At 38.5% G+C, this 13,399-nt stretch overlaps 1 protein-coding gene across 1 annotated transcript in view; it reads right to left on the reverse strand.

Annotated features, from left to right (window-relative positions):
- LOC124170019 overlaps positions 1-13,399 on the reverse strand; it is a 65,198-nt gene that overhangs the window by 27,316 nt on the left and 24,483 nt on the right. Inside the window, exons 5-8 of the mRNA XM_046548704.1 lie at positions 11,292-11,766; positions 6,890-7,053; positions 6,025-6,096; positions 990-1,115 (exon numbers count right to left, since the gene is read on the reverse strand). Coding sequence (XP_046404660.1) covers positions 990-1,115; positions 6,025-6,096; positions 6,890-7,053; positions 11,292-11,766 — 837 coding nt within the window. The remainder of the gene's footprint in view (positions 1-989; positions 1,116-6,024; positions 6,097-6,889; positions 7,054-11,291; positions 11,767-13,399) is intronic.

A 13,399-nucleotide genomic window follows, 5' to 3' on the forward strand; every position in this document is an offset into this window, starting at 1 on the left:
GAGTAAGTCTATACTTACTCTGTGGTTATACCAATTGCTGAAATTCATTGTTAGACACCTCTGGGGCTAATAGGTGATTCATGCAGCAGTTAACCACCAGAAACTGGGAACTTCGAAGCAGGTAGGCAGTAAAAGGTCAGTGGGTGAGAAAAGGGGGAGGGCGTCATCATGTAGCCTTCTTTCCATTGCTCTGAGAAAAATGCAACGACTTTGTAGCAGTTTATCCCGCAACGGCATTGAGGCTTTAACGTTACAATTTAGGTAAACTGTAACCAATCACACGAACATTTTGTGAGTTGATCAAGGTTGGACTTGAATGGAGTCGAACCCAGGCTAATGCAGGCGATCTCGCGGATACGGCAGAAGTGCAAACGGCGACTTATCGGCACGCACCGAATCTTTGCCTGCTGCCTTAAAATGGAAAATGTTTTTTTTACTTGAACGAATAATTAATTAAGCTAAATTACTTCACAGCTATTTTTGACGTTGGTTATTTGCTGTATAGCTATCAGAAGGCAAACTCAGGTACCCATAAATTTTTTGACGCAAATTATGCAACCCGATTGACATCGAGAATTTGCTTCCGATTGTAAGACAAACCCTCTTTTCTGCAGGAGTCAGGAGGGAAAAAAACCTCGTCTTAGATTCGTGCCAATACGGTATTTTATCAATGCGTCTGACATTCTCTGCCAATAAGTTCCAATGTGGACTCATGAGAATGGAGCATTTAAATAGTTATTATTGTAACAGTCGAACCCCTGGATGTCCATTCAATTCCTTAAACCATTGGCTACAAAATTACTCATTACTTCAAATTAACTCATCTGATTAAATTTTGCAATACCATTAAGTTATAGAAGATAAAGCTTTCCTAAATTAATTAATTCAAATAATTATTCAATAGCCTATTGAATAACCACATTAAATTGCGATACATATTTCCACCATTAAAATTTAACATGAAGTATGCCAACGACTATAGTATTTACCTTAGCTTCTCCGCCAATTCCTTGTAATGACCTCCACGTGCTCTATTCAGCTCTTCGTAGAACACGTGAAGGTCATGGTCAAATTTTCTCCTCGAATTGATGGCAAACATCACGCTCCTCAATGCTCTGAATGCAAAAGAAAGATAAATATTAGTACACTTACAGCAAATTTATCATAACATCAGTTAGTCTGAGTGCTTGTCACTAGCTTTTACTCAAATCAATTCCATTCTAAACAGGACCAAAATATCTTCTATAAATAGGCAAAAGAAGATGCTACACTATTTAAAATATACGATTAAATGGTTTACGGTGGCCGACGTATTCCATCTTCCATTCCTCTCCCATTAAACCGCAGCGCTCAGAACTTTTACTCTCCAAGCCCCCATTGTTCCCCCTCTCCACCCTCCTCTTTCCTCTAATCTGTCTTTTCCTCTACTCGCTTCCACGACGGCGTTTTGTGCAATGGGAAATTTTCCAGATAGAAATACCTGACGATGATTCAAATTGTTTAAGCAGATAAAAAATCCCTCCATATTACTCGCTTATTTAATTATAACGATTTACAATCGTATTTTGAAAACTACACCAAAATGACCGGCAGCCATCCCATTTACCTTGTGACCTACAGTTATAGGTTATAGATACTTATTCTCAATAAAAATTTTAATAGACCCTCATCTGAGCCCATAAACTGAACCATAATTTTTTCAAAAACTATTAGCGTAGGGGTTGTGATTGTATGGAAGTCCGCATGGTGAGTATTGCATAATGTTGTTCATGGATATTGCATTTATCTTCTGTGGAGGATATATATGTTGGGAAACTGAATTAATATTAGGACTTTTCCTTTGTTCTCAAGCAAGCATACAATAAGGCGAATACTCGCGTTAAATTTTAATAAATTACAGTTTTGTAGAGAAAGAATTTTGCAGAAAAGAATTTCAACTCAAAGTTTGCATATTATTTACAGTCCACTTGAACAACTGATGAAATATTTGGTATTTTTAGTTTTCATTTATAGTTACAATTTTTTTGCGAGAAGCTGTGTCAGTGAGTAAACGAAGATTGGAATAATTCATGAACGGACTTGAAAGGCTACACTGAGGCTCTTTTCGTCAAAATTAAAATATAACAATAAAATTATAGGTAGTAAGTATTAGGGATGTGTGAGTACCACTTTTTGATCACCAGTCGAGTTGAAAACTACTCCCGAGTATCGAGTCGAGCATGGTAATTTCTGGACCAGGCAATACAACCATGCACGCTCTAATATATTCTCATTTTTCCAGTACCATTATGAGTTTTTTATTCTAAATGCTTAGCTTGATGTAAAACGGAAAGGATAATGAGGAATTTAGAGGGTAATTGTGCCAGAATCAGGAGATAAATGAAAATTAATTCATCTTAAAGAGTTCCATAGGCACAACTGAAATAATTTTAACCGTTAGAAATGAATCATGTAATATTTAATCCTTTCAATTCTCATGCGGGAAAAACAATTTTCCTGCTTTTTTCCGCAGGTTTTGACATATCCACGTTACTACCTGCTGAAAATTGCCTTTCATGGCAAATTTCTGCAGGCAGTAAAGGCAAGTAAAATTCAAGGCAAGGCAATAGGGTAGTTTCCTTCATCAAAGAAAACGAAAGGCATTGATTGCGATTCGTTACCCACCATTAGTGTATTCATAATACACAAACTATTTGGTTTTTGAAATACTGGTTTAGACGAATGGCAAGGGTCGAATTTTATCCTCATTTGAAAAAGGCCAGATTGGCGCCCATGCGATTCCACTCCGCGTGACGTCACAGTGACCTAGTTTCTACACGAGAGGATAGGAGTTATACATCGTCTGAGGTTACCAATGGATGCATGAGGCGCAGAGCTCAGGGAAACATGTCTTAATAATCACCTATTAAAACTGGCTAAGGTCGGAAAGTTTTCTTCGTTTGATAAGGTATTAATAAACCTTTTTTAAGCCAAGCGCTACCATCCAGCAGGGCATTCAGCTACCCGCTAGCAGCCTGCGTCGTACCAGAGCTAAGCTTCGCCTCAAGGTCACCTCAAGGTCATCTCACAGGGCGGCAGCGGGGACCAGAAATACGTCGTACCGAGAGATTTCCCGACATTCATACTTAAGCGTCGCGTTTTCGCGCGCTTGAAAATTTTCACTTTTCATTTTATCGCGAAAAATGGTTATCGTCATTTAAAAATCTAAAAGCGTGAACTACGTACTCCAGGAGTAATAATCTTTTGGTTAAGGCAATAAAAAAATAAAAGAAACCACCCTATTGCAGCACAAGTGCATACTTTCTGTCCGCAAGGGCAAGATTCGGGAGCATTGGGAATACGTGTCAAAAATTATATCAACGATTGATATGGGTTTTCAGTCTTCATGGAGTTTAAGTGGACGAGGTGAACGATCTGTAGAGCTTAGTTTTAGCTTTTGTAAAGTAAAACAATATACATTTCTCATGTCGTTAAATCAAGCTGAGTAACTCAACAACAAGTACAGTGCAACCTCGATATAACGACACCCCACGGTGCACCAATAAACACTCGCTATAGCGAATTGTCGCTTTACCGGAGGTGGAGCAAATATTGGCCTATATACCTGTTTCGAACATTTATACAGGAACAGTAGTGGCTCGGCGACAGATAAATTCTCTCATATTACTCCTTTATTTTTATTTTCTCGCTTAGACGCATTTTTTTTGTCATGGTGTCTGCCATCAAATGCTTTCTACTCATGCAACTCGTGGATGTGCGGATTTGCTGACGACAACTTTCTGCCGCCCGAGGAATAAAAGCTATTATAATGCTAATACCACAATATTTTCAAAAAAAATTAACTATTAATTTATCAAACGACAGTTTACCACATAAATTTGAGACTGAGCACTCAATTAAAACCTTCATTTCTAACAGATCGCTAGCAATTACTGAGATTTAGGAGCCTTGATGTAAGTTTTTCCGGGTGTGAAACCGTCGCTATAGCGAGAGCCAACACCAAAAGGGCCTCGTGAAAATGAAATTTTTAACATGCTTAGCATAGGGTCAATTGACAGTGCATCTGCTATCTCTCGTAGTAGCGGGGGTGTCGCTATAGCCCGTACTCGCTTTAATGAGGTTCCACTATAGTTTTTTTTATTTCTAGAAAAAACCTCGCAGGAAATGAATGAAAAGAAAATTAGTATCGAACGTACGCAGTACTCAAAAAGGCTAAAAGATTGTGACTTTAAAAAATTGCAGAAAATTGAGTTTAAAATTGTGTTAAATTAGAGTGTTATACTAATTTGTTATTTACTTTTTTTTTATACTGTTTGTCTGACACTATTGTCATAATAAATTGTCGCCTTAATTTCTTGTAGTAGTTAGTCACGGCCGTTTGCAACGAGTGAATATTTTGTATTTCTTTTCATTTTTTGTTTTTCTTTATGAATGTAATGTCACGCTGAACTTTTATAAGCTGTACAATAATCTTCTCAAACATATTCTTGGCTCAAACATTTTGTTGCAGAAAATTGAGTTTAAAATTGTGTTAAATTTGAGTGTTATAACAATCTGTCATTCATCTTATTTGAAAATATTGTTTGTGTGACTTAATTGTCATAATAAATTGTTCGCCTTAATTTCTTATAATAATTAGTCTGTTATATCGCAGCATGATATTTTTCCTTTCGTTAATTTTGTTTTGCCGAATTATCTGTAAGTTAACGGCTGTCCGCAACGAGTGAATCTCTTTTATTTCTTTTCATTTTTTCTTTTCTTTTATGAATGTAAAGCCATGAATGCTGATGAATGTAAAAGTTGTATAATAATTTTCTCATGGGTCACAAGGCCCACGAAATAAACGAATTTATTATTATTATTATATTAAACAACGGGAAAAACAGGCATTGTCCGCTACTTCATAAAAGTTACATATTTCTCTTTATTTCAGAAATCTTAACAATTTGTTAGGTATACTCTCGGCTTTTCAGCAAAGAAAAATGGATTAGGGTACAAAGTTATTGCAAAAGAAAGTATGAGCGATGCAGTGGTTCACTCCGATTACTCCAAACACGCTGCCAGGAAGGAAGACGATCCCGGGCCAAGGCGTTAGAATGACTTATCGACTTGAAAATTACATTGTTACTCGAGAATCATGATAGCGCTTCCTGTTGGCAGATTTCTGGTCGTACTGGCCTCGACAGCTCTGCAACCGAAACTACTCAACTCAACATTCGTAATGCTACTCGAAACGCTCGTGTCGAATACCAACTCCTCGACTCGACTCATTTTCGAATAATCATACGTCCCTAGCACACATTTATGAATTGCGGAAACTTTTTGCTGACTGCAGTCATTATATGCATTAATTATTGTTGCTTATGCACTGCTGATGAGCTTTAAGTGTTAACTCTACATTTTAAGCTGGAAAGATTACCTCTGCACAATTTCTTTAACTAGTTCAAAATCACCACGTCTGCTATGATTAATTCACTATGATTAGTCGTTGCAACTTCATTTTTAGCAATCACTTCATAGCTAGCAGTTATTTAATTTTTCAAGTTCATTATGTGGTTAATATAACCTTTATAAAATTAATTACCGTCGCAATTCACTTGTTGCTGCGGGTCATGATACGGATATCGCAGTCTTGGAAACCGTGGAATTCCAACCGGGTGCAATTCTCTGCCGAGAATACTGAAATGCACCCGTGCTATAGATCATTTTAGGAATTACGACTTCCGGAGGATTTCCATCATTAATACACCGTTCAAAATACTGTATTGTAACTGGGTCGGAATACTCATGAAAATTTAGCCAGTGTCCATCGCTCCATGCTGTATATTTATTTCTGTACCTTATTTTGATACAACTTACGCGCACCATCTCTCACATCGGTCATTGGATCCTGCCTCTTACATCACATACGCATTACACACTTTCAAAGTTGCCCAAATCCATGACACTTATTCAAATGGTGTAAATGACTAAATTGACACACATTAAAAAAAACCATTATGTAAAAAAGGCTTGTATTCTTACCTAGGTAGCAGTTTCCAAGAGTCTATCCTAGAGAATACTCCCGTCCAGGTTGTGATATAACCACGTAACTTACTGAAAAGAGAAGGAGGTTTTGTGAGCCACAATTAAGACAAATTGGTCCCATACTAATTCACCAAGAATAGAAATCAACTAGGAACAGGAGTAACTTAAGCAAGAACAAAGACTCCATTAATAAAATGGTAAAAAAAAACAAGAAAATGCAAATTACGTTGTATTTCAATCGATTGCTATTCGTGGTAATAGGAAAAATACATCCGGAACTAGTTAAACAACTAATGAAATATTCACCACTTATGCTAAGGTTATTTAATTAAAATAAAGTAGATATCATTTTATTTTTGGCTATTATTCCATTTTTCAATTCTTGATTAGGTTACTTTTACCTCATAAAAACAATTCAACATCGCAATGAGCATGTTTTCATGCATGTGGGTTGTAATACAGAATTGCTCGGCCTGAGAGACCATGAAATATTATTGCAACCCTACAGGTTGCGATTCGCCGTTCAGGATAGCAAATTGCAACGGTGCTTTAGCTATTTTGAGAATTATGTCTTCCGGTGCAGTCAAAACACGAATTGCAACCGTTCTGAATACCGTGCTGCATCTGGGTTGCAATATGCTATATTATAGCAACTTCAGTTGCGATATCGGCTGATAGCATGACGCTATTCCATTCAGAATAGCAGCTTAAAATAAGTATAAAACGCTAAATTTAGCAAATTATATTATATGCTAACTATAATAAGAATGAAAGGTTTAATAATATAGTGAATCATACTTTTATCGATTACTTAAATTTTCATTTTTCGAACCGCTCAAAACTGGATAGTGATTATATTTACCGAAAAACGTTCGTGATAATCTCAGCCAGCACTGGCCCGAAGATAAACAGGAGTGTTAGGGCAAAGTAAAGGTAGTTGGCTCGGCTGCAGTGTTGATAGGCCACATTACAATCTGTCGCTATGTCCAGCAGGTAGAGAACTGGGAACAGCATCAAAAGGACAACCTTTTGGAATAAAAACATCGAAACAATTGAAAGAGCTTTCATACTCCGCACATGCAAGCATATCCATGTCACACATCTATTTCGTGCACGTGAGTACCTGGTTCAATATATGCATGTGGTAGAGTCACAAACATTAAAAGATTAACGGAGTTTTCAACTACATTTTTTAAAAATTGAGTTAAATTGTAATGTTTAAAAGAAACCATCCTAGCCATTAACAAGGAGTTTAAACTTCTTGGAATACTTCAATTGTATATAGACTTTGAAATGTTCCTCGGCAAGGTAAATAACATAAAAAACCAAAGGATGGGTAGTAAGACACATAAGAACACGCAAAGATAAAAAACTCACAAAACTAGCTGAATTTTCGGTGGCATTACCACCTTCCTCGGAGTTAGGTAAAAGAATGTAGGTAAAGGATAGCAGAGGGAAGGGGAAATAGAGGGGAGGTAGGGTCCAAAGAGGGGGGGGGGGAAAGAAGTGGGTTGAGGCAATTAAGGGATTAGCGGTTGATATTTAGGCCAGGAGGAAGAAATGCTTTGAATTATGTAAGTTAATTCAAGGGAATTAAGTTTGAGTGGGTGGTCTGTGGGGGGAAGGGAGGCTAAAACTGATACATTGTAGCAATCATTGAATTGACGCTGATGAGTGGCCGCATGTTTCGCCACCGGGAAGGACGCAAAGTCAGAGGAAGTGCATGATGCCCTGTGGTTATTGATTCTAAGGTTAAGGGGAGTTGAGGATTTGCCTATGTAAAAGGAGGGACAGTGCTTGCATTGAATTAGGTAAACTACATTCCTAAAGTACAGTGCATTGTCTAATACTAATCTCTGCTCGCGATCTCTGAAATGTTCTCTTATCCAGGAAACGGCATCTTCATCTAGGATTGCAGGTACCTCTGGCGTGCTGGTGATAGGTCACCCCCTCCAAAACACCCAGAAAATGGCTCACAGAATATAATGTTGAAGCATAAACTCTTGTGAATTTCTTAAAATGAGAAAAAGACCAAAAAATAAAATTTTTGGTATCAAAATTCAATCATGCTCTCACATTTCTTAACATTTGTCCTTTTATCAATGGAAAACAAACAATGACTCTTCCTTTTCCATCCAACGGACGTGGAGAAAGGCTTTGAACTGAGCTACGAGCATGTGTGAGAGAACTTATTGGATTGAAATGGAAGGTCCTCTTCTGACGATACAGAAATGAAAGTGATGAATCCAAGACCGGAAAAAACAGAAAGATATGCTAGGAGCAAACGTTAACGAAGCTAGCAATGACACAGAAGAAACGTACGAAGGGAAGGAGGCGTAAACAAATTCATTCAATCGTTCAATCAAATTCATGTTCCGATCTGGTCCAAAAAAGTCATCCCTGCAAAGGGACATCAACTCGACGGCAAATCTGTGGTCTGGCTATCCCTAGAACCCTTGAGGCACCAACTGACTTACACCTCTACAGGGTACCGTATTTGCACGAATCTCAGACGAACACGATTCTAAGAGGACCCCCCATTCTCGTAAATCGATTTCTCTCATCATCGAGGCAAATCATGTTGCCTTCTTACTGTTGCTCTGAGAAAAATGCAACGACTTTGTAGCAGTTTATTCTGCGATGGCATCGAGGCTTTAACGTTACAATTTAGGTAAATTGTAACCAGTCACACAAACATTTTGTGTGTTGATTGAGCTTTAACTTGAATTGAGCCGAACCCAGGGTAAAGCAGGCAATCTCGCGGACACGGCAGAAGTGCACCCAGCGACTGATCGGCACATGCCGAATCCTTGCCTGCTGCCCAAAAATGGATTTTTTTTTACCTGAACGCAAAATTAAATATGCTAAATTACTGTTAAGCTATTTTTGACGTTGATTTTTCGTCGCATTGCTATCAGGTGGCAACCACAGGTGTCCATAATTTTTCCGATGCAAATAATGCAACCCGCTTGACGTAAAAAATTTTGCATCCAATTCTAAAGCGAACCCTCTTTTCCGCAGGAGTTGCGAGGGAAAAAAACCTTGTCTTAGATTTGTGCAAATACGGTATTTTAGTCAACCCAACCACTTCCTCCGTATTGCGTAGAATATTTTCTTCCACCTTCGATTCCTTCCGCATACACCTGCTTATCCTATCCTCACTCCTTCCTCAGTCACTCTTTCGGGAACTTCTCTCCACCGTTTCTATTGGCATGCGGCCTCTCTCTCCACCTACCCTTTCAATCCCCCTCCACCCTTTGTCCTTACCATCTCGGTGGTTTCTTCTCCAAAGTCATTCCTCTAGATTTAATAATAAAATCCTTCTTATATCCCTGGATTTTCCCGGGATCTATTTTATCATTTTAGTTGCGTGTTTTCTCACCGTCTCCAAACTGTACGTCGGTGTATAAATTCTTCCCCAAACTTGGCAAATCCTCTCTCCCCCCCCTTTCTTAAACATAAGTAGGTAATTTTCTCATGCATTACAGTTTCTTACACCAGATGACGCCTTTGTGAGCCGAAACTCGTTAAATATTTGCTATCTGCTAACTTTCATTTCAACCACTCCGAGACCTAGGCATAGTAGTATATCCGGCTTTCCTCTCTTCTTTTCCCCTCTTGAAATGGCTGATTGTTTTCGTCTGTGGGCCTGTCTCTTTCTCACTCCCTTTGCTCTTGAGCACTTTCAAATTATTTTCGAGAGAGCTCTTTTCTCGGTTCACTTGCGGTTTTTATTTTTGTGCCAAGGCGAAAGAGTCATTATTACTATTGAAATGAGGGGAAGGGGAAATAATGGGACCACTCATAGCACAAATGGGTACTCTGCTGTCAAACAAGTAGGAATTGGATAAGGCCATCGGAGGCTCAATTCACTATTACAACTAGAGGTGGGTTAACCTGTTCATTTTTATGAACCGTTCACTTTGATCCTGTTCAGTAAAAAGAACAGTTCAAAATATCGGTTCATAATGAACAGGTAGGGTCATTCGGTAGAAAATATTGTTTATCATGCGTTTAGAGTACATGAAAGCTTGGTGTGGTATCGTAAGGTTTGTGGAGAGTGTTGTGGTAATTTCGAGCAAGTTCTGCCCCGAGCCTCTACTGGGTTATCCATGCGCAAGAAAATATCTGCTCTCCACTTTAGAATAAGCCAGAATTAATATTCACATATCAAGTCAGTGCCAGATGTTATTCGCATATCTAGCACGAGAAAAGTTTTAAAATGCTCCTTTTATAAGAAACTTTGACTTTTGAGACTTTTTGAAAAAACCAAGTCCAAAGACTTTAATTGTTTCTTAAGTTCATGAATCGCATTTTAAACAACATTTTTGGAGATGCATCCACAAATCCACAAATGTTCAAAATACGAAATCAAAATGAATGCGATATCCCAACTGAACGCCCCGAGGAAACTAATATTTGATCTAATATTTCAAACGGTTCGAAAGAACTGATATTTTAAATATCAGTTCAAATATTAGTTAGAACGAACTGTTCAGTCCCGTTCGTTTTCGTCGACGGAGGGGAATGGTAGGGAAAGAAGGGGAGGGGCTCGGTCGTAAACGACGCACTTCGGCGGCCTTGGATGGCCTCCCTCGTAACCGCCATCTGTTGTACCCACAACGCACTTGCTCGAGTAAGCTGCAGTTCAAAATGCCTCTTGATGATCATGCCTACTGTACCGAGTACGCCGCAATTGTGCAGTGCCGACATGAACAGTGAACAGGGTGTTTTAGAGAACGGTTCATTTTCGAACCGGTTCATTTCAGTGAACAGTTCGTTTTGGCAGTTCGGTTCTTTTTGACCCATCTCTAATTACAACCCATTTACACTCTCTCACTCACAGTTTGTCACTCCACAGAGTAAACAGAGAGAGAAAGAGAGAGAGAGAGGAGAAAATGAGGATGGGCGGTGTTACATAAATTGGAATGCACCGGGACCGTAACAATGTCTGACAATAAATATACTAGAAGAAATACCATCCACTTCATCACAAGTGATAAAAATTCTTATGATCCTCAGTGTACAAGTTAAACTAAAAGTATTATCAACAAACTTTATTACATGGATATATCGGCACCTTGAACATGTAAGGGTTAAAATACGATTAGTCACACAAATATGAAGGAGCATTCATGATGTATCCAAATAGAAAATTCATTGGTAAACTTCGCTCTAAAAATTGTAACGAATGGCTAAAATTAGCCATAAAATGTAGGAAAACGCAGATGTAGGCATGGTGACAGCAGTAAGCATTTACTTACATCTTTTCTCTGAGCACGAGGTTTCGGTATTTTGCTTTTGCTGAAACTGGTGATAGCATCTTCCAATACATCATCCTCAAGATTCCACATCACGTATTCCTCATTGGGCGCAGCCACCCGGTCCATATTCTCGAGCACATTGCATTCTGGAGAGGAAACTATTTTCGTCAACGCTTCCCTTTCGATCCTGAAGAGGAGAGCGTCCGTGGGCATCAGGAGTCTCCTTCTCCAACTGCAGGCCCCGGGGCTGTCAGCACCGTAAGCAGCAATGAGTCTACTCTTCAATGCAGGTAAGTTCTCTCTTTTAATATCAGCTAAGGATTTCATCCTTTCCTGTTCCATCCAGAGCGCACGATCTCCAAGCTTTTGCAGCATAATCCCTGCGTCGCCATGCTGGAGTAAGCTATTGTCATTGGTAGAGCGGATCTGCCGCAGAAACTTATTCAGGAAAATCTCCATGGCAGCATTGCACTCCCTGGAAGCAAGTAGTATTTTTTGGTAAACAATTCTTAACAATTTTACATGTGTAATAAGCTCTTTGGATGTATCATCTAAAGCATTATATTGAATACCTTTGACTTGGAACTTATTTGATTGTGACTGGACTCATTTTCTAAGCTTAATTAATTAGTATTAATTAGTGATGGGTCGGTTCGATTCCTCGATTCTTTGATTCCTCAATTCTCGACCAAGAACCGGAATCGAAAACGAGTACTTGCCAAGGTGAAAAATCGATTCCGATTCCAGTAGTACTTCAAACAACAAAATATACGACCGCATTTCCAACAGTCATATGAATTTTCACGCCACGTAATCGTAATGACAAAATACATATCTTCTAGGGATGTACGAGTACTCGAAAATTCAAGTCGATCGAATAGTTGGTACTCGACTCGAGCGTTTCGAGTAGCATTACGAATGTCGAGTCGAGTAATTAAGGTTACAGAGCTATCGAGGCTAGTAGGTCCAGCAATCTGCCGACAGGAAGCGCTATCATGAAACTCATGTAATAATGCAGTTTTTAAAGCCGACAAGTCATTTTAATGCCTTGACCTGGTAGTTTCAGCTTGCTGAATACACTATAGTTGCCGACGTGGGCGCCGAATACCTTTACGCCAGCCGTGGCGGACGATTGTCTTTCTACCCGGTGCACACTGGTCCGAAATCGGAAAAAGCTGGAATAAAGTCCAAAATGACATTTTTGGGGATAGAGGCTAGAAACCTAGTGTAAATAATCATAAATCATTACCAGATATAGATTTATATGCCATTTTACACATAGTATACGAACCTTTAGTGAGATACAGAAGCCCAAACATGAGCAATTTTTCAATGCCACGCGAGATATCATTTTTCCTCAAAAAATCTTTGAATTTATCCAAGTGGTTTTGCGTTGGTATGAGTTTTATGGAATAAACGCAATATTCCTTTGATCTGGTGCTGTGCCGATACTTTCAATGACTTTTGAAGATTTTGGCTCTCATCTGTCTGGTTTTACGACGCAAAATGGGCGACCCGTTTTTCACGTGAAATTTGACATAAAGTAGACATTATCTTTCGTTTATGAAAAATATAACTCGGAAAATTTTAACCACAATATAAAGTAGGGATTTCTAAAGAGTACTAATTAGAAATCTGGGAAAAAAAAGTCAGCGACGAAGGAAATAAGAGCGATTTTTCAATCGCGCATCAAAGCTCAGCTGCACGCCGTGGAACTCTAGGCTTGGTAACTGAGGCTGATTTTTCAAGTTTTTTAAAACATTAGTCTTGAAAATCGTCATTTAAAGCATGGATAATCGTCTTCATTGACTTAAAACACTAAACTGAGGATGTTAAAAAGGATTATGTTTAGATCGACTTGAACATTTAGCCCATTACTCGAGTAAAAATACTGAAGATTGGATATTTTTCGGAACTATCCCTCGCATAAGAAATATGCCCTGGGTATTGAAGTAAAGTGAAGAGATTACGTCAGCATGCTTAAGGAGGAACCATCATTTCAAGCATGCTTGAAAACCTCCCCTTATTTTTACATATTTTGTTGCTCATTATTTTTTCTATCGAATGATGAAAAAATATTAATATGTCATCAGCCATTTAAAAAAGAT

This window comes from Ischnura elegans, chromosome 13 (genome assembly GCF_921293095.1).
Source record: "Ischnura elegans chromosome 13, ioIscEleg1.1, whole genome shotgun sequence".
NCBI classification, from domain to species: domain Eukaryota; kingdom Metazoa; phylum Arthropoda; class Insecta; order Odonata; family Coenagrionidae; genus Ischnura; species Ischnura elegans.